Here is a 23,239-nt window from a genome sequence, read left to right as displayed (position 1 = left end):
GGTTAACAGCTAAAAAGTCTGAAACACTTGTAAACACGATACCTCCAAAGTAAAGCTTAGACAAGTTTCATATTTGGAATGTGGGTTACACTTTAGTTTAAAGTATAAATCCCTGTTGTTTTGTGTAGAGGTCGAAGGTCATTTTTTAAGATCACCAGACTAGTCTGTACATACGAAAGAGTCTAGCTTGGATAAAGTCCATACATTCTGTGTAGCTTCACCTTAGTGAGTACCAAAACTATTCTGTTATTATCTGTGGAGCCTGACAACTATCATTTTGATGTCAAAACTTAAATTGTTGTGTGCAGTGTTACATTATAAGCGTCATGTTAAATTTGGCAAGGAATCACTAAGGATGTTGGCTTTTCTGGTTTCATTTTTCAAAGCAATTGTAGAAAAGGTGAAATATCCCCAAGATCCGAAGAATCCTTTCCGGCCAAATGTGATGGAATTGGAAGATTCTCCACAGGATTTTATAGGTGTTATGCAAGAATGCTGGGCTGAAGATCATCTGAGACGACCCGACTTTAAGTCACTTCGAGGGAAACTTCGACTATTAAACAAAGGCCTGTAAGTTTTTCGCAACTTTTCTGATAACCTAATCCTACAAACAGGAAGCCATAAGAAAACAAAACGAAAGCAATTATTGCTTTAGTTTGGATATTCTTGCTCCACACTTGGCTTGTTTTGTATATAAGAAACAGTTGAAAACCAGTGGCCAACAAAATGTGTTATTATACCAGGTAATTATCAATATAAATTGTGCAAGATCTAATTTGCCTTCATGAATCTCTCTGACCGTATACTTAGCACATGCTGGTTTAGCTGACTCTGCATTATTTCCTGTGATTATTTTACCCATCTAAACTAACACTATATACTTACGTCTATGGTTGGGCCGGTAAGAAATCAACGAGGCAAACCTTACTCATATGCATAAGGGTAGTAAACATCGAGTCTAAACGAAGAAATGGGGCCAAGTGATAAGTGTCTATTCCTTGATTACACGATATTTGATAATGGAGGAATTTTCTTGATGACAGCATTGCTCCAATTTTACCTTTTAATAATTTATCACAAACATGGGAAAAATCAACAAACGCTATTAATCCACACCACTTTCATCCTAATTATCAATCCAGAGTATTTGATTTTAACTCTGATTTTAATGATTTGCATGATTCCCTTCATGGAGCTGACTAGAGGATGATACGAAGGAACATTCACCCAAAATGATTGTTGCTTTCAATGTAAATCGCACCCTTTTGCAATATGTGTGACGCCTTGCTTATGAACACTATATCTCAAAAAGGGAAGCGTGTATAGATCTCAAACATTGCCCGTAGATGCCCCAATTTAAATTTAAGATGTCTCTTACTTGTTAATAATGGGGGAAGGCAGACGTGGAAATATGATTCAGTAGCCTGCATGCTGCATCTTAATTTGATGAACCGTATATTGTTTTTATTCAAAAGATCATTTTGAGATCAGAAGTGATCAACTTTATGTAAAACTTTTAAATACGATATCTAAAGAATGTAATCTTGGATGAATGTCATTTGCATATATTACGTAGCAAACAATACCGTTTCTACAATTATTAGGAGTATAGTAGTTATAATAAATGTAAATATTATAAAGCGCCATTATCCAGAAACAGTTATCCTGCTCGAGGCGCTGTACAAAGTAAAACAAACTGGAGCTACTAGTGTAGTGACTGAAACAGAGATCCATGGAAACCTTGATATCATGATATTTCAAGAAGGGAACCTTCCGACATCAGATTCCCAAGAGATTCAGCATATTTCGTCATTGAAACCTGCAATTCATTATTGCATTTTCTGTTAAATTGTTCTTGTAGCCGTTGGATTTATAGCAAATATTGAGTTGAATTATTTTCAAGTCATATTTCAGCTATCTGTGACCCGTGATGTATGATAGGAATCAGGAGGAAGAGGCCGAGGAATAGTTTGCTCATGAAGTCACTCAATTATTCAGTGTTAGTAGTATACATTTATGACAGCTTCTTTTCCAATACCATAGGAAATCGAACATATTAGACAACATGATGGACATGATGGAGAAGTATGCCAACAATCTGGAGGAGATAGTAGAAGAAAGAACAGAACAGCTATTAGAGGAGAAAAAGAAGACGGATAATCTCCTGCATCGAATGCTTCCTAAGTAAGTCGTCTATAGGATCAGCTAATTTACATTTACGACATTCATCGTATCTCTAAGATTAGTCGTTTCTCTAAAATTGTGCTATTCACTTTTATATTCGTTGGTATCATTGAAACGCTTCTGCTTCAACTCTTTACAAGAATTCAATATCTATTCTTTTTAATTGCTTTAACATGGCATTTATCGTCAAAGAAATCCACAACGTACTATACTATAGTGTAAACACAGTATAAAGTAGCCTGCGTAATGCATTCTAATCCAAAAGACCGTTTTTGTTAGTTCTTAAACTATAGTTTATGTACAACAATGTTGCTATAAGTCACATTTTACAGTGAGTTCATTTGACCCTAGTCTGTACCCAAACTGACCGAAATAGACTTGACTTCAGTCGGCAACGCAAATGACTTGGGCAAGTTGACTCGAGTTACACCTACCAATTCTAGACTTGGCTCGAGTCACCACTGAAAATGACGTGACTTAACTCGTCACTTGACTCGAAGCATGGTAAAAATGGCAAGCAACTCGAGCGCTCTATTTGGATGAAACCGTTTCTGCCGCTACGAACTCAACACCGAATGTTCAAAACAAGTGGAAGCACACTGTACCTACACCTACACCTATACTTACACCTATACTTACACCTACACTAATACAACATACACCTTCACTGATAACTACACCTACACTAATAACTAAACCTACACTTAAGTCTGGGTCACATATATGCGATTCAACACGCGATTCAACTCGCAATACAATTGAAGGTTGAATCGCGTAGTTAGACACGGGTATCAACTTGTTGCACAATAAAAGTTGCGGCGTCGATTGGGGTTGATTTGCAATAGAGCAATGTCCCAATCAGCGCAACTTCTCAGATGCAACTTTTCTGATTCGACCAATCAGAAGCCTTCCTCGTGTAGTTTGGCAGGCGGTAGAATTGCATTTGAGCCGAACGACACCATGGCCGCCAGAAATACAATTAATTTATTTGACTTAATCGAGAGTTACAGGGAAAAAAGAGTGTATGTGGAGAAATGAAAAAAGGAAGTATGTTAACGAACTGATCATGCGTCATACGCATATACCTACGATAACTGTGGGCATCCTTATCCCTCAACTCCGGTAAAATATTTGAAAATTGGCTAAATTGGGCCCTTTTTTCTATCCACGATCGCTTCCAGCATGATCTCTTGCTTCTGCCCTTGTCTTTGCGAGCTTTTAAAAGACTAGCGACAACCACTGCGGCCGCAAACCTCCGTTTTTCTTCGCCCGACAAGTTACGTCGACTATTAATATAAGATGCCATTTCGCAATTGTTTTCATAATCGATTCTGTAGTTGTTTGAACAGTCGCGCGTATGTCACCACAAAGTTGATTTCGAAGTTGAATCGAAAATCGCGTGATTTTAGTTGCGAGTTGAATCTCGTGTTGAATCGCGCAGATGTGACCCGGCCTTTATACCTACACCTCCACAGATTGGGCAATACTATTTGTACTGAGTAATGGCTAACACGTTGAGACAGTTAAGTTAACAGACAGACATTACACTAAAAGTTTCGTTTGGAATCTGAAATCATATGAACAGTGTCTTGGTTAGGACTAGAGTGACAACGACAGTATAAGAAGCCTATACTCAGGGGATTACATATATTTTTTATCACTCTGAACTTGTAACTCTTGTTTCCTACTGACTACTGATTGAGTTGGCTCGGGCGGGATTTTACTTCGTTTGAAGTTGACTTCAATAAAGTGCTGACTTGTATCTGACATGATTTTGGCAAATTGGTGACTGGCTTGGCTTAACTTGGGTCGGTGACTCTATATATCACAGTTAAGCTGCTTTTACTTGACTGGACGTACAACTCAGCCCAAAGGTCAAACGTACAACGAACTCTCACTAATCCAAAGAAATCAAACTTGGGTCCAAAAGTGGATGCTTCATCATATATAGTCATGAGTATTGATTGTCTGCATACAGAGTGATACAATGAACTATTTCTGCGAAGTCACTTCCTGGAAAAGATAGAACATGATTTAAATAAATTAGACATTTCAAGTCGGTATTCATGTGGTTAATTCACCTTCATACCGTACTTTATCTTTGTTTGCTCTTCGATTGCATTATAGACCGGTAGCTAACCAACTAAAGAGAGGGATGCAGGTCGTTCCAGAAAGTTTCGAGTGCGTGACAATATATTTCAGTGACATCGTTGGTTTTACATCGCTCTCCTCTGAAAGTACACCATTTCAGGTTATTAATTAAATACTCTCACTTGCCCGGCATCAATGTTTGAAATGAAACCTCAGATACTAGATACAGCATTTATATCCTCTTCAGTTTGAAAGTTAAATATTCATACACAGCTGTGTGCAATTGATATGGCAAGCAATAGGTCAACCATTCATTAATGATAGCGTTGGTTGATATTCATTGCTATTGCATATTATTTTGATCGGGATACAACTCATGTGACCACTGGCTCAATGTTGGGTTTGCAAAATTGATGAAATAATAATGGAAGATTACCTGTTGGAACTATGGGTCACCATTTCTGATGAAAAATATGATTAGATACTGCAAAAACCTGTGTAGGGTTCACGTCCGACGTAAGGCCCTCTAACTGTTCAATACATTTGAAATATTAAGTGACACTCTCTGATTAAAGCCTAAATATATATATATATATATATATATATATATATATATATATATATATAGATATATATATAGATATATATATATATATAGATATATATATATATATATATATATATATATATATATATATATATATATCTTGCTATGCTGCTAAGTGAGGAACAGAATAATATATATATTTTCAAAAGTTTTTGGCACTGAAAAAATGAGTACAGAGCCTTTTACATGTCTAGAAATTACAAGAATATGTTATACTATGTTTTGGAGAGCTATTCCTTAGCGTCCATAGACACCTTCGTTGTTTTCATATTCATACTGTCAATCAGTTTTGAATACAATCAATACCCTGATTTAGACAGCGCCAGCCTTATCAAAGTGACCACTGTACTAACTTTTATATGCCATCGCGATCTTGCATCATGGTTGTAGTAATGCGAACAGTAGTTGTAGAACGGTGACCTTAGCAACATATGTTGCATGTACTGAAAAGGTCGATGCCTGTACATTAAAAGTACTGTTAAGTCCGGTATACGTTTTACAATATTTTTTTGGCAGGTGGTTGATCTATTGAATGATCTGTATTCCCTCTTCGACACAATCATTGGTTTCTACGACGTTTACAAAGTCGAAACCATTGGAGACGCGTACATGATAGTATCAGGATTACCACTACGGAATGGCATTAGACATGCGGGTGAGATTGCGTCGACGTCACTTCATCTTCTGGATGCTGTTAGCAAGTTTAGAATCCGCCATAAACCTGACCATATTCTTAAGTTGAGAATAGGAATACATTCAGGTAAGAGATTCTTTCTCATTTTTTTTTCAGGTTCTGTATTCAAGTAAGCCATTCACTGGCAGCTCTAAGTTGGCTACTGTTTTATTTATTTATTGATATTAATGTTTTTGTACAATTTCCAAACACAGGTTATTTCTGATTGTTTTAAAACTAAGTATTGTTGCATAATTGGGTTGAGTTGCAATTCTCGCAAACAAAGGCAGCACTGCATACGCAGACAATTGACATTTTCAAGATTACCTTTCAGCTATTTGGCTGCTTCGCCCATCATGTTTATCCTACCAGGGAGTTGTATCCATAACAACTCCCTGATCCTACTAATTCGCTACATCTCTATGGGCAGATGGGGGGGGGGGGGCGGGGGCCTCCATTTCTGTAGATATCAATCATGATGCTATCTAACTCGAAGTCGGAGCCGGGTAAGATACTGTAAACAGAACTGTAAATGCAATGGAAAATTAATCATCAACAGGGGATCGTTAGAAAGCTCGCCTGCCATGTAGAGGGATTTCAGGCGTGAAATGGTGCATTATTTGGAATATTTAGGGAAACACTGTTTTTCGACTCATTATTCTGGTAATACAAAATAATTATTTACCGTATTTGCCAGGATAAATAATGTTCGAATTGACTTTAATTTATGAAAGAGTGATAAAATGTTCAAAAAGGTGTTTCTGAAACTCGGAAGGCTCGTGTACCTTACATGAGATTACAGTAGTTATTTTACCACATTTTTTGGATGTGGTTTGTGACTCCATAGATTGCTGACTTGTGTCTTGTAATTCCTCCATACACTCCGCAAATTATGACATGAAATACACGATGACATAAAAGAATTTGCCTCAGCAAGTTCATTGTACAAGAATTATCTCTGGGGCATGCTGTTGAACTAATTATCTAGAGCAGGCCTCAAGAAATCACACAGTTCTTCCCTAGAGCTATGAAACCCCCTTAAGGTATCATATGTTTGATGAGCCGTTGTACGATATGTGTAAAACTGCTAAACCAGAAACTTGAGTTTAGATGTTAATTGAATAGGAAACACTCACTTTTAGTTTGTAGCAGAACTAATTGAAGTTTATGAATACACAAAAGAACAAAGAAAAAATGTGTTCTTTTTAGACAACCTGAAAGCCAGTTGGCCGAGGCTTTGTGATTCCTTGCCATAAAACAAATAACAATCCGACTAACGTAGAGCAAGTGAGTTAAGTTTGTCCAAGAATTAAGTGAGAACCAGAAAAGATGAGAGATTTCCAGCTCTTTTTTGAAGCACTTGTAGTGACGCAATACTATAACGATAGTTTTTGCTACTTCTATAGTACGCCCTAATTTTTTCGTAGTTCTTAAGGTGTACCCCCCTGAGTCATGAAGAACCTGGCCTTTGTTTGAGGATTTCGGAGCAAGTTAAGTCATTACCACATTTCCACGTGGCTCCGCGAGATATAGAGGTTTATTTAAAATCATCTCGTCTTTGCTTTACATCTTACTGGAAATACGCATTTTTCCTTGGAACTTTCACTCGCCACATATTTCTTCTTTACTGGAAAGTCACGACCATCATACTTGCTTTCATCATTTATATATTTCGTTTTTATTATTTATTTCGTGCTGGACCCCTTTTCATGATTGGACTTCGGAAGATCTGCTGTAAATAGTCGAGAACCCGTCTAATTGAAGTTTGATGGGTTGCAGAGTAATGACTAAGTATTATGATAATTTCCCCCACAATACCTACTCCTCATATCCAGGGACGTCGCTAGAGGGTGTGTGTGTGTGTGGGGGGGGGGTGTCTCTCCCCCAATCTTGGTAAACCTGACGATAGTTGGAAAATTGAGTGCGACAGTCGGAATTTTCGACTGTCGCACTCTAATTTTCATATATTCTTGTAATTTGTGAGTGACCTACAATTTTTGGTCAAAATTGACCTTTAATCAATCATATTTACCACGTTTTCCTTGTCACATTGGGAAATTGTTTCTCGCGATCCTTATACTCCACCATACAAAACTTCGTATGATTTTGCATACTCTAAAAAAACATGCCTAATAAAACTACTGTAAAACGTATACAATTAAAACGCTCAATGCTAATCTACGGAAGCTTAAAAGTGCCATCAACATAAGAAAAACTTTGCCCCATAAGGTGAAATTTATTAGTAAATTGTTTAGATAACAAGATAAAATATTATCCAAAAAAAAAATAGAAAATGTTGGATTGCTTAGTTGCTTTAACTGAGCAATTGAACAATTTTCTGAAAAATGTTTAATTGACAACTTATCATATCTCGTGAATTGGACATTTTGCTGCAAAATGTTCAATTGTTCACTTCATTCCATCTGAGCAATTGAAAATTTTTCTGCAAATGTTTAATTGACAACTTATCTTATCTTGTCATTTGGACATTTTTTGGCAAAATGTTCAATTGTTCACTTCATTCCGATTGAGCAATTGAAAAATTTTCTGCAAAATGTTTAATTGACAACTTATCGTATCTCGTCAACCCATCATTTTTCTGCAAAATGTTTAATTGTTCACTTCATTCCAAATGCTCACTTGGACTGAAGTGAACCCAAGGAAAATAATATTAAGTGCGCTAGGAAAAAGCACTGTATTTTTGGGTAATTCACTATGTCGTCGAATATAATTTGTTGAAAAAAAAAGTTTGCCCCTTTGTTACATTAACATAGCTTTTGTAGTTAGTAGTCTATGTAGCCTATCAAGCAGATAAGTTATACTCAGTTGCTTACTCGCTTAACCAGAGTGATTAATAAGTTTGTGAAGTGAGGGCCAGTGGTACAAGTGTACCGAAAAAAGTTCGGAACAAAAGTGCAGTCGCGAAAGATAGAGTGTCTGACTGACACTGACCGTATCGTTGACGAGTATAGCGGGGGGGGGGGGGGGGTACAAGGCAGCAGTCGGAATTTCTGGCTCCAAAACCCATCCAGTTGGAATTTCAGCCACTACACCCCCCAATCATCAGGCCTTAGCTACGTCCCTGCTCATATCACTAAGCACTCCCTAGTGGGCATCAACCAATTCCTTCACTGGTAAGGATTTACAGTATAGAAGTTTCATTCTTAATGTTTCTCTATCCTGATAGAACAGCTTCCTATGTGAAATATACACACATAGGAAGCTGTATGAATAAAATTTCCTTCTACCAATTTTGAGCAGGCAAATCAGCTCTGCACCTAGCAACCATCTCTTTTCCCACCATTTGAGGGTGAAAACAAGAGGGTGGTATGCCCCCCCCCCCCCGAGTGTCTTACAGTAAGTGCATGTTAAAGATTGATCTTTGAAGTATATTTCATTTCCTGGATTACTGTACGCTTTGTTGAAGACCTATCAAACCTCTTCAAAAAACTAAAATGAACTGAATTTTACCAAACTAAGTTCACCAAAGAAAATCATAGCATTGGAGAATTCACAGGTTAATTGTAGCTATCATTTTGGAGTTATCATTTTTAAAATGTTTTCAGACTGTGACACATGTTGACCTCATTTGACCTTTGACCGATACCAATTTCAGGGTTCCAAAGAAGTTACCTTTAAAAAATGATAAATAATTTTCCAAACATGTTGTCAAAGTATGAGAACGCTAATGTTGCGTTTGACAAAGAAACGATTTTTAATCGTTAAGGATGGACATTTCCAATATGATTTGAACAGTACAGAACGTGACGTCATCTACACTAATGCAGATTGCGACATAACCCACGCTCCGTACAATACCTACAGTAATCACAACAAAAACCGCGTTTGTATACAGATTAATTTCTTCCTTAATTTTCGGTGAAATTTCTTATAAATTAGATATGTTTTCAAAAACTCCTTAAGCCGCCATATATGTAGTAGATCGGTGGTTTCGTGTTCTTTTTGTAACACAAGATAAGTTTTAACAGCAAACTCTTTGTTGTTTATACATCGCGCTATCCAGCTCCAACGCGAGAAATGTTTGCATGTAAGCTACTCTAACGTTTACAATCAGACGGTTCTGCGATGCCTAAGCTTCTCGTACTACATTCTGCTCTGACATCGATTCCGCAAGGTTTCATCTTTCGGTGTTCCGAATACTTTTCAAGTTTCCTTTTACTGTTAATTTGATCCGTGAATTTTATTTCAGCGATTTAGAAGTCGCCTGTTTTGCCTATTTGCCAGCGCTACGTCAATCACCATATTAATGCGTTCGAACAAACCGTACTTTTGGTGAGAAACTGGTGAATTTGAAAACCAGATTTCTACAAGAAGAAAACGTCGAATGGGGACAATTTTTACATGGTTAGAAAGAGAGTAATAACTACAAGGACATTGTATCAAAATCTTCCACCAGACAACGGGCGACCTAGTATGACCTTTGTCCCCCCCCCCCAAAAAAAACAGCAGAGAACTCAATAAAGTGCATGTACATTCCAAGTTTCAAGTACATCCAACATGAGAATATTGCGTTACCATGTTTACAATCACATACACATACACACACACAATCATGACCGCAATTATTGGTTTCGATGAAATCGAAACATTTGAAGTCATTCAGGCGGATAAGTGTGTTTGCGTGTGTGTGACACGATATATCAAGAAGGGAAGCTTGGACCAAGCTCATGTTTGATGTGTAGGAGTACCATGTTGAGTAGAAGAGTGGGGTCACATGGGGTCAAATTGTGAAAACTTTGTAAACACGATATCTCAATAATGGGAGCTTGGAGCAAACCCATATTTAGTTTGTAGTTGTGACACGTTAAGAACAAGAAGCATATTGCTTTTATTTAGGTCAAATGTCATTTGGGGTCACCAGGGGTCAAATTGTGAAAACCTTGTGAAAAAGGTTTTTCAAGAAGGGAATATTGGACCAATCACATATTTAGTTTGTAGTTGTAACACATTAAGTACAAGAAGCCTATTGTTTTTTGTGGATCTCAAAGGTCATTTAGGGTCACTAGTGGTCAAATTGTGAAAACCTTGTAAACACGATATTTCAAGAAGGGAAGCTTGGACCAATCTCATAGATAGTATGTAGTTGTGACACATTAAGTTCAATAAGCCTATTGTTTTCTGTGGAGGTCAAAAGGCCATTTGGATACACCAGAGGCCAAATTGTTGAAACCTTGTTTTGTAATCTACCGTATCTCCCACCGACCAGCCTATAATAGATAACATGTGCGTTACGATAAGCACATGAGGCTGTTGGCAATTGGAAATTTGCCTATGGACATCCGTAGAATCGAATCAACACTCACGAACAATTCTCCATAGGCTTCGGTGTGTCGAGAACTGAAAACCTTTGAAACATGATTTCTCGAGTAGTATGGTATGTGGTTTTCACGCCCTTTTTGTGGTGGGTTAATGTGGTGGGTGAACTGAAAGTTAATAGCGCCCCTATTCGGGCAGTCATTGGCAAAACGTACATATTACATAGTGTAAAAGTATATATATATATGTATTTATATATATTCATAAAGGTATATATAGGCCTAGGTATTTATATATTTATAAAAGTATATATATAGGCCATGTCTTTAAGTAAGTATTATACAACTAATAGCAGGCCTTACCAGACAATAAGTAAAACAATGTTACTCAGAAGAGAAAAGAAAAGAAGGAATGAACGAACGACAAAGGCGAATACCAACAATGAACTAGATAGGAAACTAAGATTTAGGGAATTTTATTGGAATAGGGAGCTTCTACAGAGACACGAATTTGGTTTTAACCTGTCCACAGATCACCCGGGTAAGGCTCAGGTTGGATATTATACGTCGGGTATTTCTGTGACTTCCAAGCGTTTTGAAATGCAACAATACGAAAAATGGTTGTATAAGTCTAGTCTGGTCGGTTTTTACTAATATATAAACATTGATGCATCTGTGCGTGTTTGGAAGTAAAACCCTCTACAGAATATTCAGGAAGTTATAGTTCTAGACACAAATGACTTTCACGATGTTTGTATTTCACGACGACACGACGCGTATTCACAAAACGCTCCTTATCATCAAAGGCGTACGGGACCATTTCAGTTTGGGGGGGGGGGCAGAAACTTTTGTGCCCGAAAGTTCCCGTGACACTATCTAAGCGGAGCGCCACCATCGGTTGGCGTGTAGCGTACAAGAAATTTTTGGGCTAAAAGTGCCTCTCAGATTGCCGGAAATGGCACTTCTGAGGCCTTGCAAGTTGCATGTAAACATTCTTTATTTTATAATCTCACGTTTTAGAAATTTACACTTCCCCAAAAATTTGGTAAATTAGAAGAAGAAGAAAAAATGGTAACATCAGTTTGAAGGGGAAAGACAAAACGCTCTCCACGGAATTTTGGGGCAAAAATTAAAAAAAGATTCGGGCAAGCTACTGCATATTTATATATATTTATTAAATTTTTTCTCCTCTTAGGCTGCCCGAATTTTTCAGGACTTTTGCCCGAATTTCTTGTTCTCTGGAAAAAAAATGGGGGGGGGGGGCAGTCTGCCCCCTGCCCCCCCCCCCGCCTCGTACGCCTATGCTTACCTTTGCTTACCTTTGCTTACCATTCACACTGTCAGTGTCATCCTCGCTGTCAGTTACTATCCACGCCTTTTGACAATTCACGTGAATGACGGACTCGTGTCGACGAAGATTGATATGACGGTTAAATCCTTTGTTGCATATTCTACAACGAAATCTCATCTTGAGAGTGCGTACTTCTTTGAGTCATTCGGTGAAATGAGAGCTTTTTGAGAACATTTGAATGATATTCTGTTTAATATATTAATATGAACACGCGCTCTCTTGCATTTTGAGTCCGACTCATTTTATGCTCGCGTGCTCATCATTTTGCTCACGGTGTAGTTTTTTGCTCTTTTATGTAATTTATATATATTAGTAGAATCTTATTTTCCTATCTATTCATTGTTGGTATCCACCTTGGTCGTTCATTCCTTCTTCTCTTTTTTACTCTCCTGAGTAACATTGCTTTACTTATTGCCTGGTAAAGCCTGCTATACGTTGTTTGATTATAAATATATAAGTAACTATGCCTATATATACTTTTACAAGTATACTTTTATAAATATATAAAAACATAGGCCTATTTATAACTTTATCAATATATATATAAATACATATATATACTATGTAGTATTCTACACATTGTCAATGACTGCCCGAATGGGGGCGCTATTAGCTTTCAGTTCACCCACCACACTAAGTTACCCACCGCATTTACCCACCACAAAAAGGGTTAAAAAACGACATACTAAACTAATTTCTCGTAGTAGAAATCATGGATACTTTCATACATGGAATATGGATTTGCCATATTGAGTGCAAAAATCCTGTTGCCTGTGAGGTCAAATCTCACTTGAGGTGCCCAGAGGTCAAACTCTGAAAACCCTTTTACATGATATCTAACGATAGAAATCGTTGATACATCTCATACTTGGTTTGTGGATGCATCACATATTGGTGGGCCATCACTGCCAGAGTCCGCCCCCCCCCCCTTATTAACCTAGGTGAGCTTATGGTGTAACCAATTGAAAACTACTGGAAAATGATAAGTGTGACTCAAGATTATAGGAGAGTCATTTCCGGTAATTTCCACTGGTGGGGTACCCCTGTCCGTTTTCCCAACATCTCCAACCACTGTCTCACATTAGATTATAGCTCACACCCTAAGAATCCCCGAAACACCCCAGATACAGTGTAACCACTCATAGGTGGCCTCAAATGACTGAATACAACCTGTGTGGTTATTCAGGAAGTATGTTCTAGACAGTCAACGTTCATTACATTCAGCAGTGTCAAGTGGCCTGTTCAAGTTACCGTAGCTTTACTAATGACCTCTCGATTGTTTTATCTATTGTTTTATTGTTTTTCACAAAAAAATGTCCCCATGCTAGAAGAAATTGATATGGCAACAAAAATCACAAACAGTGAATCGTTCACCAGATTAACATATTTTTCCTTGACCCCTGGAAACAGGCTGGTGCCACTGGTATGGACCACATGTTTCAATCAGACATTCACATTGGCATTAGTAAAGCAACGGTAACTTGAACAGGCCACTTGAGAACTGCTGAATGTAATGAACGTTGACTGTCACTGTTGTACCCCACTAATAGAAATTACTGGAAATGCCTATCCCTTACATATGAAGTGATACCTATCATTTACCAGTTTGTTTCAACTGGTTACCTCTTGAGCTGACCTAGGTCAATGTGGGGATGGGCATTTTGGGGGTCCACTGGCAGGGGTACCCCACTATTAGAAATTACTGGAAATGCTCATCCCTTACATATGAAGTGATACCTATCATTTTCGAGTAGGTTTCAACTGGTTACCTCATGAGCTGACCTAGGTCATGGAGGGGATGGGCATTTTTGGGGTCCACTGCCAGGGGTACCCCACTAATAGAAATTACTGGAAATGCCCATCCCTTACATATAGAGTCCTGCCTATCATTTTCCAGTAGGTTTCAAGTGGTTACCTCATGAGCTGACCTAGGTAATCCGTGAGGGGTCAATTATTGATGACTGGCGAAGCTACCCCACCACCAATAATCACTGGCGATGGCCATTTGTTGCTCTTGGGGCCATACCTGACGCAGTGTACTCACTTTGATGGGGTTACCAATGAAAGCTGATCTAGTTTAGCTTTTAGGTGAATTTAAAATTGCCCTCCCAGCCACACCCACCACAGCAGGTTTGCCAGTCGTCTGGTTCATATACAGGTATGCACTGTGAACATTGTAATGTACAAGGCAATTGGTTACCTTCCCAGCTAACCAAACCCTCTGGACTCCCGCTCTATAATAATTGTCCACTTTTTGAAAGTCCTGTAGGATATAATCTATAGTGAATAGACTACTATGGTATAGCCACTCGCATTGGTGGAGATAAGTAGGAGTTAAAAGGGCAATATTGCGTTGAAAATCTGTTTAGTAAGCATAACTTACCGGATTTCCAGTTCGAAATTTAACGCTTTAAATGTGAAATGTAACTTAACTTTACAAAATTTGAAATATAAACGAAGAAACTATGACCAGAACCATCAAGTTAACGGAAACCTAGTACTTAACGTGGTGTCAATCACTAATTACGTATGTTTCGGACGTGACAGAGAATACACAGTCCTGAAAAATTGAACAATATTCATTGTGTGCAATACCAGTACACAGTAATGTATACAAATAATGAATGGTTATGAGTGTAATAGTGCAAATATTTCATGAGTTGAAAGATGGAATGTTCCATTCAACTCGGCTGCGCCTCGTTGAGTGGAACAAATTACATATTTTAACGAATGAAATATTTGCACTATTGCACGAATGGAAACCATTCATTATTTGTTTTATACAACATATTATATTAAGATGGGTAAAATGCACTCATGCAACAGATTGTTTTGAACAGACAGGTTTCTCTGCTCTCTTACCATTGAATGAAGTGCTACCAAAAAAATATAACCCATGGTTCTATTTCATAGAGTGGAATAGAGCGGATTTTGCATGCAATCAACGAGCAATTGACCAATCAAATGACCAGAATACTAGTAGGTGTTGTATAATACAGTATATTGTATAGGCTGTATGCATGGTTCAGTTACATGTAGTAGTATAGTACATCAATGTACGTATTCTGAGCGAAACAGGAGCACTTGTTATTGACTGACGTCACGTTATAGAGATGATTTGATTGGTTTGCATACATAACTGTTTGGGCGAACAAAAATGTCAATTTTTACGAAAAGGCTAATTACTCGTTAATTGGGTCAGCCTAGTACAGCTTCTATCACAGTAATCTCTCACCAATCGCAATTTGCTGATATCTGAGTGACAATGGTAAGATCAATGCATTATTACCCTTTTATCAACGGTCAATCGTTCGTTTATCGCAGGATATTTCAAGAATGTGTGAGAGGGTATAACCTAAGCGATAAACGAGGCCGTAGGCTGAGTGCATCCAGCAATAGGTTTATACCCCCGTGAGTACACTAACATTTCATCTCAGAATGTTACAACATAATTAATGGGGTGTCCCGTTTTCATTACTTTTATTATAGTTAAAGGTCTCCAAACAAATGTGCAATAAAATAACAAGAATGCCAATAAAATGTGGGTTATACAATGAACCCACACTCCGTTGTACAACATAACGATTATCATAAAAGTATAGTAATTAAAGCACGGTTAATTAAGCAGAAAGACGCAGACACAGTGTTGTATGTTATGAATATATATATTTTCAACTCTAAGCCCGTAATGCAAATATAATGCTCTAACATAGACACATTTTATTTTACAAGAATAACTGAAAATACCCCAATGCCGGTCAGTAAGCATAAACAAAGTAGGAAGGGTCTTGATCTTCTATAGATAAACTGTTTACATAAAAGTAGTATGGTCAGACTTAACAAATAGCTGTGAACCAGGGCATGAAACATTACTTTCTTTGGAGAAAGACGTTTACTGTTCCTTGAAACGTGTATTTCTTGAATACATGTTGCTGCTGTATCCCAGATCAGTAACGACTAACGGTACACCTATAAGCCTATCAGTTAGACCTTACGTAAGTATTAGTATCAACGATGTTCTAACATTGACTAGACAACTTTGATGAATAACTGTCTTTTATTGGTTCGATTCCTGCCCTCAAGACATTGGAACATTGGCAATTTGGTTTATTTGAAGCCTTCAATACCTTCTGACACTGTAACTAACCTTAGGCCTATGTTTAGATGACCGCTTAACGCACTAATATTAACATGAATGCCAACATTGCAGAATGAGGTTATCGTTGTTGCTCGCACCATTATGGTAAATATACTTCAGGCTGAAAGCTAGCTTTCTCGAAAATTTTAGTCACCAGTTTGCCAAGGGGTGTTTACACCGATGGGCATGTTGCCATACCATACTTGCTAATTCATTTGCTTTGAATAATCTTAGGCAGCTAGCTAGGATCTGGGTACTCCTTTTCTAAGTTATATAAACGTATGAATAAACTTTCGTTAAGCTGTGTCTAACCAAGGTTCTAATGTTCCCAATAATGGCAGAGGCACAGTATTAGAGGATGTGCTATGTTATGTCATTTGAATGAGTTAGGTGCGATACGATATGTTTTGTAATAAGCTGTTTCCGCCGTAAGGCGCTTCAGCGGGTCAGGGGCGCTATGGTTTGAGATCTGAAAATTTGGGATTGTGTATATATAACTTTCAGGGCAGGGTCGGAGAGAAACGTGGCTGCACGATGGTAGGAAAGTAGCATGTTTTTAGCAAGGCGATGAGTGGTGGCTGGCTTTGAAGACTGGATTTGGCGATCTGAGCCATAAAGGGACTCGGAGGATGGCAGCTTCCGTGTTCATGCCGGTGGGGAGGGGTGGGGGGGGGGGAGTGATTCCATGATGAAGGCCGATCTCTTAAGTTGAGTTGTTATAAACTGATGAAGATGATGTGTTGGTGATGTACACTTGTCGAGGAACTTGTCCCTTATAGTTGTTGAATCTTTTCATCTAATGATGTTGAGTTTTTCTGTTTGTGCTGATATATGTTATGAGCTGAATTTTCGAAAAGTGGCCTGATCATCATATTGTAAATCTTCATTGTTGTGAGTGGTGATGCTCTGGGGTTTTCTGATGATCCAGCTATTCTTCGTAGTATATTCACGGGTTGTCCTGACTCTCTTGAGGGTGTTTTTATGGTGTTGTCCGAGGATGAGCTGTTTATCGATGGTTAATCCCAGGAAGCGAACTTGATTGGCGACTGGTATATGACGATGTTGTTGAGTGTAAGATGTTGTTTTCTCCTTAATCTGTTGTGTTTGGCGATATAGAGTATCTGTGACTTGGTTGGGTTGAGTTCCATTCTCCAATCGTTGCAACACTTGTGTATTCGGCTGATGTAGCGTTGCAGGTATTCCTCTGCTCTGTGTGGCTGGTTGTGGCTGCTATATTTAGAATGTAGGTGTCCCATATTGAGTCGTAAAACTCTATTGTTTATTATTTGAGGTCACACGTGATCTCCAAAATAGACTCTTGAATGTATTTCAATTTGAGAATGTCTCTAATGCTATACGTATCAAATAGATGATTCTCGTATTTTTTTGGAGGTCGTACGTCTTTTGGCGGTGAACAACTTTATGTTGGTTACACTGAAAACTTAAATTGGTTCACCGACTAACATAACGTTAGTCCATCTGGTGCCTCTCCCGACTAACATAGCCTTAGTCAGTTGCTATACCGACTAATTTATTCCTTAGTCAGTTGGATTTCTTAGTGGGTCATCTTAGTCCGTCAACTTAGTCGATCAACAATTTCTTAGTCGGTAAATGTATATTAGTCAGTTACATTAGTTGGTGACATTAGTCGGTCTTTACCGACTACTTTATATGAGCCACCGACTAGTTTATAGCAGGTTTTACATTAGTCAGGATGGTGCCTCTCCCGACTAACCTTTCTTAGTCGGTATCGACTGACTAGTTGCACTGACTAGAATCACTGAAAGAATTAAACCCGACTAGTTTCACTGACTAGCATCACTGAAAGAAAAGAGAGCAGAAGAAACACAAATAATGTGTACGTTGGCAGTATTTATTTCTGATAAAACTTCTGATGTCTACAAAGGCTGACTTTCGACAGATAGGGAAGAAATCACTGTAAACAAAAATCTGAAAATATGATTTTATTCCAACAAAGTTAAGACAAGTAAATGGATCAAACATGAATCGCAAAAGTATAGCACTGCACAATAATGCAAAGTTGAATCTTGGGCAAGGGTTCCTCATGACTTTCGTTTTAAAGTGGTACCCCAAATCGACACCAGTTAAGTCTTCACGAACAAAGAGTGTTTCTCCTAACTACAAATGGCCTCCCACTTGTCTTCAGGAAGCCAAAATCTGCACCATAATTGACCTGTGAACAGAAAATATGATATACGTGTAAGCACAGATACAGATATAGCACATGATAACTCACATTATCATAAACATACATTTACATTAAAATTTTATAACATATTGGGAAGTATACATTTAAATCTAGGTCCCTCAAATTATAAGCCAGGAATAGCAGCTTTACCAAATTATTATTAGCTTTGCACAGCATAACACCAAGTTATTTCTCAAAGCTTAATAATTATGTTAATCATGTTAATAATGATCCCAATAGACCGGGATCCCAGAGGGTTTGGTTAGCTGGGAAGGTAACCAATTGCCTTGTACATCACAATGTTCACAGTGCATTCCTGTATATGAAACCAGACGACTTGCAAACCGACTGTGGTGGGTGTGGCTGGGAGAGCAATTTTAAAGTCACCTGATAGCTAACCTAGATCAGTTTTCATGGTAACACATCAAAGTAAGTACAATGTGTCAGGTATGGCCCCAAGAGCAACAAATGGCCATTGCCAGTAATTATTGGTGGTGGGGTACCCCTGCCAGTGATCTATAATTGACCCCTCAAGGCTGACCTAGGTCAGCTCATGAGGAAACCACTTGAAACCTACTGGAAAATGTTGGTTAGGACTTCAGATACAACTGATGGGCATTGCCAGTAATTTTTATTGGTGGGGTACCCCTGCCAGTAGACCCCCAAAATGCCCATCCCCCATTGACCTAGATGAGCTCATGATGTAATCAGTTGAAAACTACTGGAAAATGGTATCACTTCATATGTAAGGGATGGGCATTTCCAGTATTTTATATTAGTGGGGTACCCCTGCCAGTAGACCCCCAAAATGCCCCCCCCCCCATTGATCTAGGTCAGCTCATGATTTAACCAGTTGAAAACTACTGGAAAATGATTGACAGGATTCTATATGTAAGGGATGGGCAGACTCTGGCAGTGGTGGCCCACCAATATAAAATACTGGAAATGCCCATCCTTACATATGAAGTGATACCTATCATTTTCCTGTAGGTTTCAACTGGTCAAATCATGAGCTCACCTAGGTCAATGAGGGGATGGGCATATTGGGGGTCTACTGGCAGGGGTACCCCACCAATAAAAATTACTGGCAATGCCCATCCCTTGTATCTGAAGTCCTAACCAACATTTTCCAGTAGGTTTCAAGTGGTTACCTCATGAGCTGACCTAGGTCAGCCGTGAGTGGTCAATTGTTGATCACTGGCAGGGGTACCCCACCACCAATAATTACTGGCGATGGCCATTTGTTGCTCTTGGGGCCATACCTGACACATTGTTCTTACTTTGATGTGGTTACCATGAAAACTGATCTAGGTTAGCTGTGAGGTGACTTTAAAATTGCTCTCCCAGCCACATCCACCACAGTCGGTTTGCCAGTCGTCAGGTTTCATATACAGGAATGCATTGTGAACATTGTGATGTACCAGGCAATTGGTTACCTTCCCAGCTAACCAAACCCTCTGGACTCCCACTCTACAGATCAGTGAAAATTTGACCAAACTTATGAAGCTTGCACGTAAATGATATACTAGACTGTTTTTTTTTTAAAACAGGTTATGAAAAGTATCTTTAATATCATTAAACAGTTGGGTACAATAGTTAAACTCACTCTTCCATCTTTTTTCTCTATGGTACTTGTTCCTTTGCTTTTTGGACTCTTGGATAAACTCTTTTGTTCTGCGAAGGGTACCAATATATCATCTTAAAACATGTCTTTAAGCCATATATAACACAGTTCTCCTCTTCTGTTGTTGCCTCCACACTGGTGTCGTACATCACAGGAAACCTCACCCTTGACTTAGATATTTGGCTTTTCAATTCCTGCTGGAAAAAAGAAACAGCAAAGTATTCATCATTTGGAAAAATAAATAAATAAAGTTGTCACCACAAAGTTATGTGAGATTTGCTTCCACTATAGTCTCAAAAAACAATCCCAAAGTTTGAAGCAGACTGTATAAAGCTGAAAATTTGAACAAGAGTGTCATCACCATTGCAACCAGAATCAAATGCCCAGAATACAGAGATAATAAAACATGGGCTAAATCTTTGTTTGTTTTTATGATCTTTAAAAATATAAAATTTTAGAAACAGAAATGCACTGAGCCAACTTATTTATAGGCCTAATCGTTTTTAGTTGTTATTTTGCTTGCTCACATAACAAGCCTGTTTAGACCTAGGCTAGAGGAGAATCAATACTTTGTTACACTAAGTTTGTCTTTCGGTCATTTTGATTTAGTCTTACTAGTAGTACTAAAGTATATAATGGACCGGCGAAGACTAGAGAATACCCAGAGTTTTAGCAACTGCGTTAAACTGTATCATCTGATCTATTATTTACGTCAATGAGTTTCATTCAATCTAGGATCAAAAAGAGAAAACTAATTAATCTTAACCTTTAAACTTTGCTACTAAACAGATATGCTTGAATTACAAATAAATGTCAAAAAACATCATAATCTACGAATCGATGCATATACATATACATAAACAGAATAATTTGAATTCGCGCAAATGAACCCTGCACTACATTGGACAGAAAAAAAACGTGCAATTATAGACCAAACTAAACATACTAAATTTTCCGTTACTTCTACATAAAATATCAATACAAATACAACAACTTACTCTTTTGGCAGTATACTAAAAGCACATGTTATAATAACTTCAGACTATCAAGCTTTCCTGAGAAAAAACGGTTAATACTTCTTACAGTAAACAAGTCGACCGTGAAGGAATGTACGCAATTGTTTCATGAGCGTGACCGGAAATTAAATACTAAAAAATGATAAATGAAAAGGTTAAATAGAACTGAAGCGTGCATCCTGACTGCTCGCAACATATAATACCGTTGACTAGCCAACATAATTTGTTCAGCCTACTGTGACTGTACGTTTGAAGGTCTAGCCTTGCTTATTCAATATCACAAAGCCTACCCATTTAGATTCACATGGGATATTACAGGAAATCTTTACCAAATGAGTGTAGACTTCAAATAAACTATTGAGACTTATAGTTCCAGCATTTGTTTGGGAATAAATTAGAAGATTATGTGCCACTGTTCAGTCTAGCCCAATACACACATAACACATTTTTAATTGGTGTTTAGAATGCACACTTTAGTGTTGAGAATGCACTGCAGTACCCAGTAGAAGCCTATAGGCTACTCACTGTCATTGCACTTGTGTTTTGCGAAAAGCCAGCGTGACAACGGTAGCGTTACACTAACCATAATACATGAGTACTAGTGCCAGTGGCCTAACAATTAACTTTAATTTTACCTTCAAGTTAAAGGAATAACAGGTAGGCCGATGATGGCAGTTAATACCTCCATTCTTCTAAAGACCTTCTTGGGTGATTTACGGTTGAAAGTTGCTTAGAGTGATCGTATGAAACTATGCCAAGTCCAGCAAGCTGCCGTTGCCTCTCGGTTTCCAAATTGAAGTGAATCGAATTGGGTTAAAATACATTAGTCCGTCGACCGACCGACTAAGCTACGATTATGGCGTAAATCGGGTGTCCGTATCGTTCTTAGTCCATGGGTTAAAATACCTTAGTCCGTCGCCATCGACTAAGCTGCGATTATATTTTCCTTAGTCAGTGTAAACTGACTAAGAAGCAGCGATGAAACGAAGATTTTTGCTAGTTCGTGTGCATTGACTAACGTTACAAACTAATTTAACGTTAGTCCGTGGCAATATTGACTAGTTTATTTTTTCAGTGTAGGCAATGGATCTTAACGGTTAACTGGCTAGAGACGACTCTCTCAACCGAGTTTCTGTTTACTTTTTGCAGAACTTTATTCTCATGAAATTACAGGCATACAACTGTTCTCAGCAGTATAAGGTATAACACACACCGCTTAGACAGCAAAGTATGTATCAATAGTCAGTTCATTAACACATTTCCATTTCAATTACTTAATGAAAAATTTAACAATATTGTCTCATTAAAATACTATGAACTCCATGTGTATACTATGAGTTCATGTGTAGGATCTGTTCCATTTGAAGGTGCTCGTGATACCTCACTCTATATAACACCGTCTTCTTCACACGGTCTCCATGTAAGGGCATGGGGGACTGGGATTGAGAGTGGATCTACTTGACTGCTTTTCTTAAAACTAAAAGTACAAGGCAAACTAAAACTGTTTAAACTTGTCCATCTCAAATTATACTAGTAACTTCTACAAATGATTTTTTCCTTCATATTAATAGGTCCTGTTGTGTCAGGTGTTGTGGGAGTAACCATGCCGCGATATTGCCTTTTTGGAGACACCGTGAATACGTCATCACGGATGGAATCCAATGGAGAAGGTAATGAATTTCTCTCTTCTCTTGAATAAATTATTCAAATCGAACCAAAAAGGTTACAATGAGTAAAAATGAGTGTATCTAGCTGGTTAGTCTATATGTGTCTATCTAGTTTCTGTAAGAGTCCTTTAGATGGCGCTAATCGTAAATAGAATAGGTGCGATGACATACTGTAACCCTCTCTGAGCTTTTGTGACCTGTTTTGATCTAGTTTTATGAATTTAATGAATCTCCAAACAGCCTAATTCGTCTCTGCTTTCGCGTCATGATACCTAAGATACGTAAGTAAGCATGGTAGTGTTGATTAAAAGCAACAATAAGTTATCAAGCAATCAATGAATTACATAACGGTGACGATTGGATTCAGTTAAAACATAAACTACGAACATTCGAGAATTTCATC

The 23,239-nt window shown here is 38.0% G+C and overlaps 1 protein-coding gene and 1 long non-coding RNA gene across 4 annotated transcripts in view; one reads left to right on the top strand and one right to left on the bottom strand.

Moving 5' to 3' along the window:
• LOC139959862 (speract receptor-like) overlaps positions 1-23,239 on the top strand; it is a 60,125-nt gene that overhangs the window by 33,742 nt on the left and 3,144 nt on the right. For both annotated transcript variants that reach the window (XM_071957767.1, XM_071957768.1), the window contains exons 13-17: positions 387-570; positions 2,044-2,184; positions 4,312-4,435; positions 5,399-5,642; positions 22,741-22,839. In XM_071957767.1, coding sequence (XP_071813868.1) covers positions 387-570; positions 2,044-2,184; positions 4,312-4,435; positions 5,399-5,642; positions 22,741-22,839 — 792 coding nt within the window. The remainder of the gene's footprint in view (positions 1-386; positions 571-2,043; positions 2,185-4,311; positions 4,436-5,398; positions 5,643-22,740; positions 22,840-23,239) is intronic.
• LOC139959863 (uncharacterized) lies at positions 11,663-22,163 on the bottom strand. Of its 2 annotated transcripts, none has more exons than XR_011790244.1 (3): positions 21,805-22,163; positions 20,136-20,350; positions 11,663-18,514 (listed from the first exon to the last, which is right to left on the bottom strand). It is a non-coding gene; the product is annotated as an uncharacterized lncRNA (long non-coding RNA). The 2 variants fall into 2 exon arrangements; XR_011790243.1 differs by lacking the exon at positions 21,805-22,163 and adding an exon at positions 21,152-21,711.

This window comes from Apostichopus japonicus, chromosome 19 (assembly GCF_037975245.1).
Source record: "Apostichopus japonicus isolate 1M-3 chromosome 19, ASM3797524v1, whole genome shotgun sequence".
Taxonomy (NCBI): domain Eukaryota; kingdom Metazoa; phylum Echinodermata; class Holothuroidea; order Aspidochirotida; family Stichopodidae; genus Apostichopus; species Apostichopus japonicus.
The sequence above is the reverse complement of the archived record's forward strand: the minus strand, read 5'-3'. Positions and strand labels throughout refer to the sequence as shown.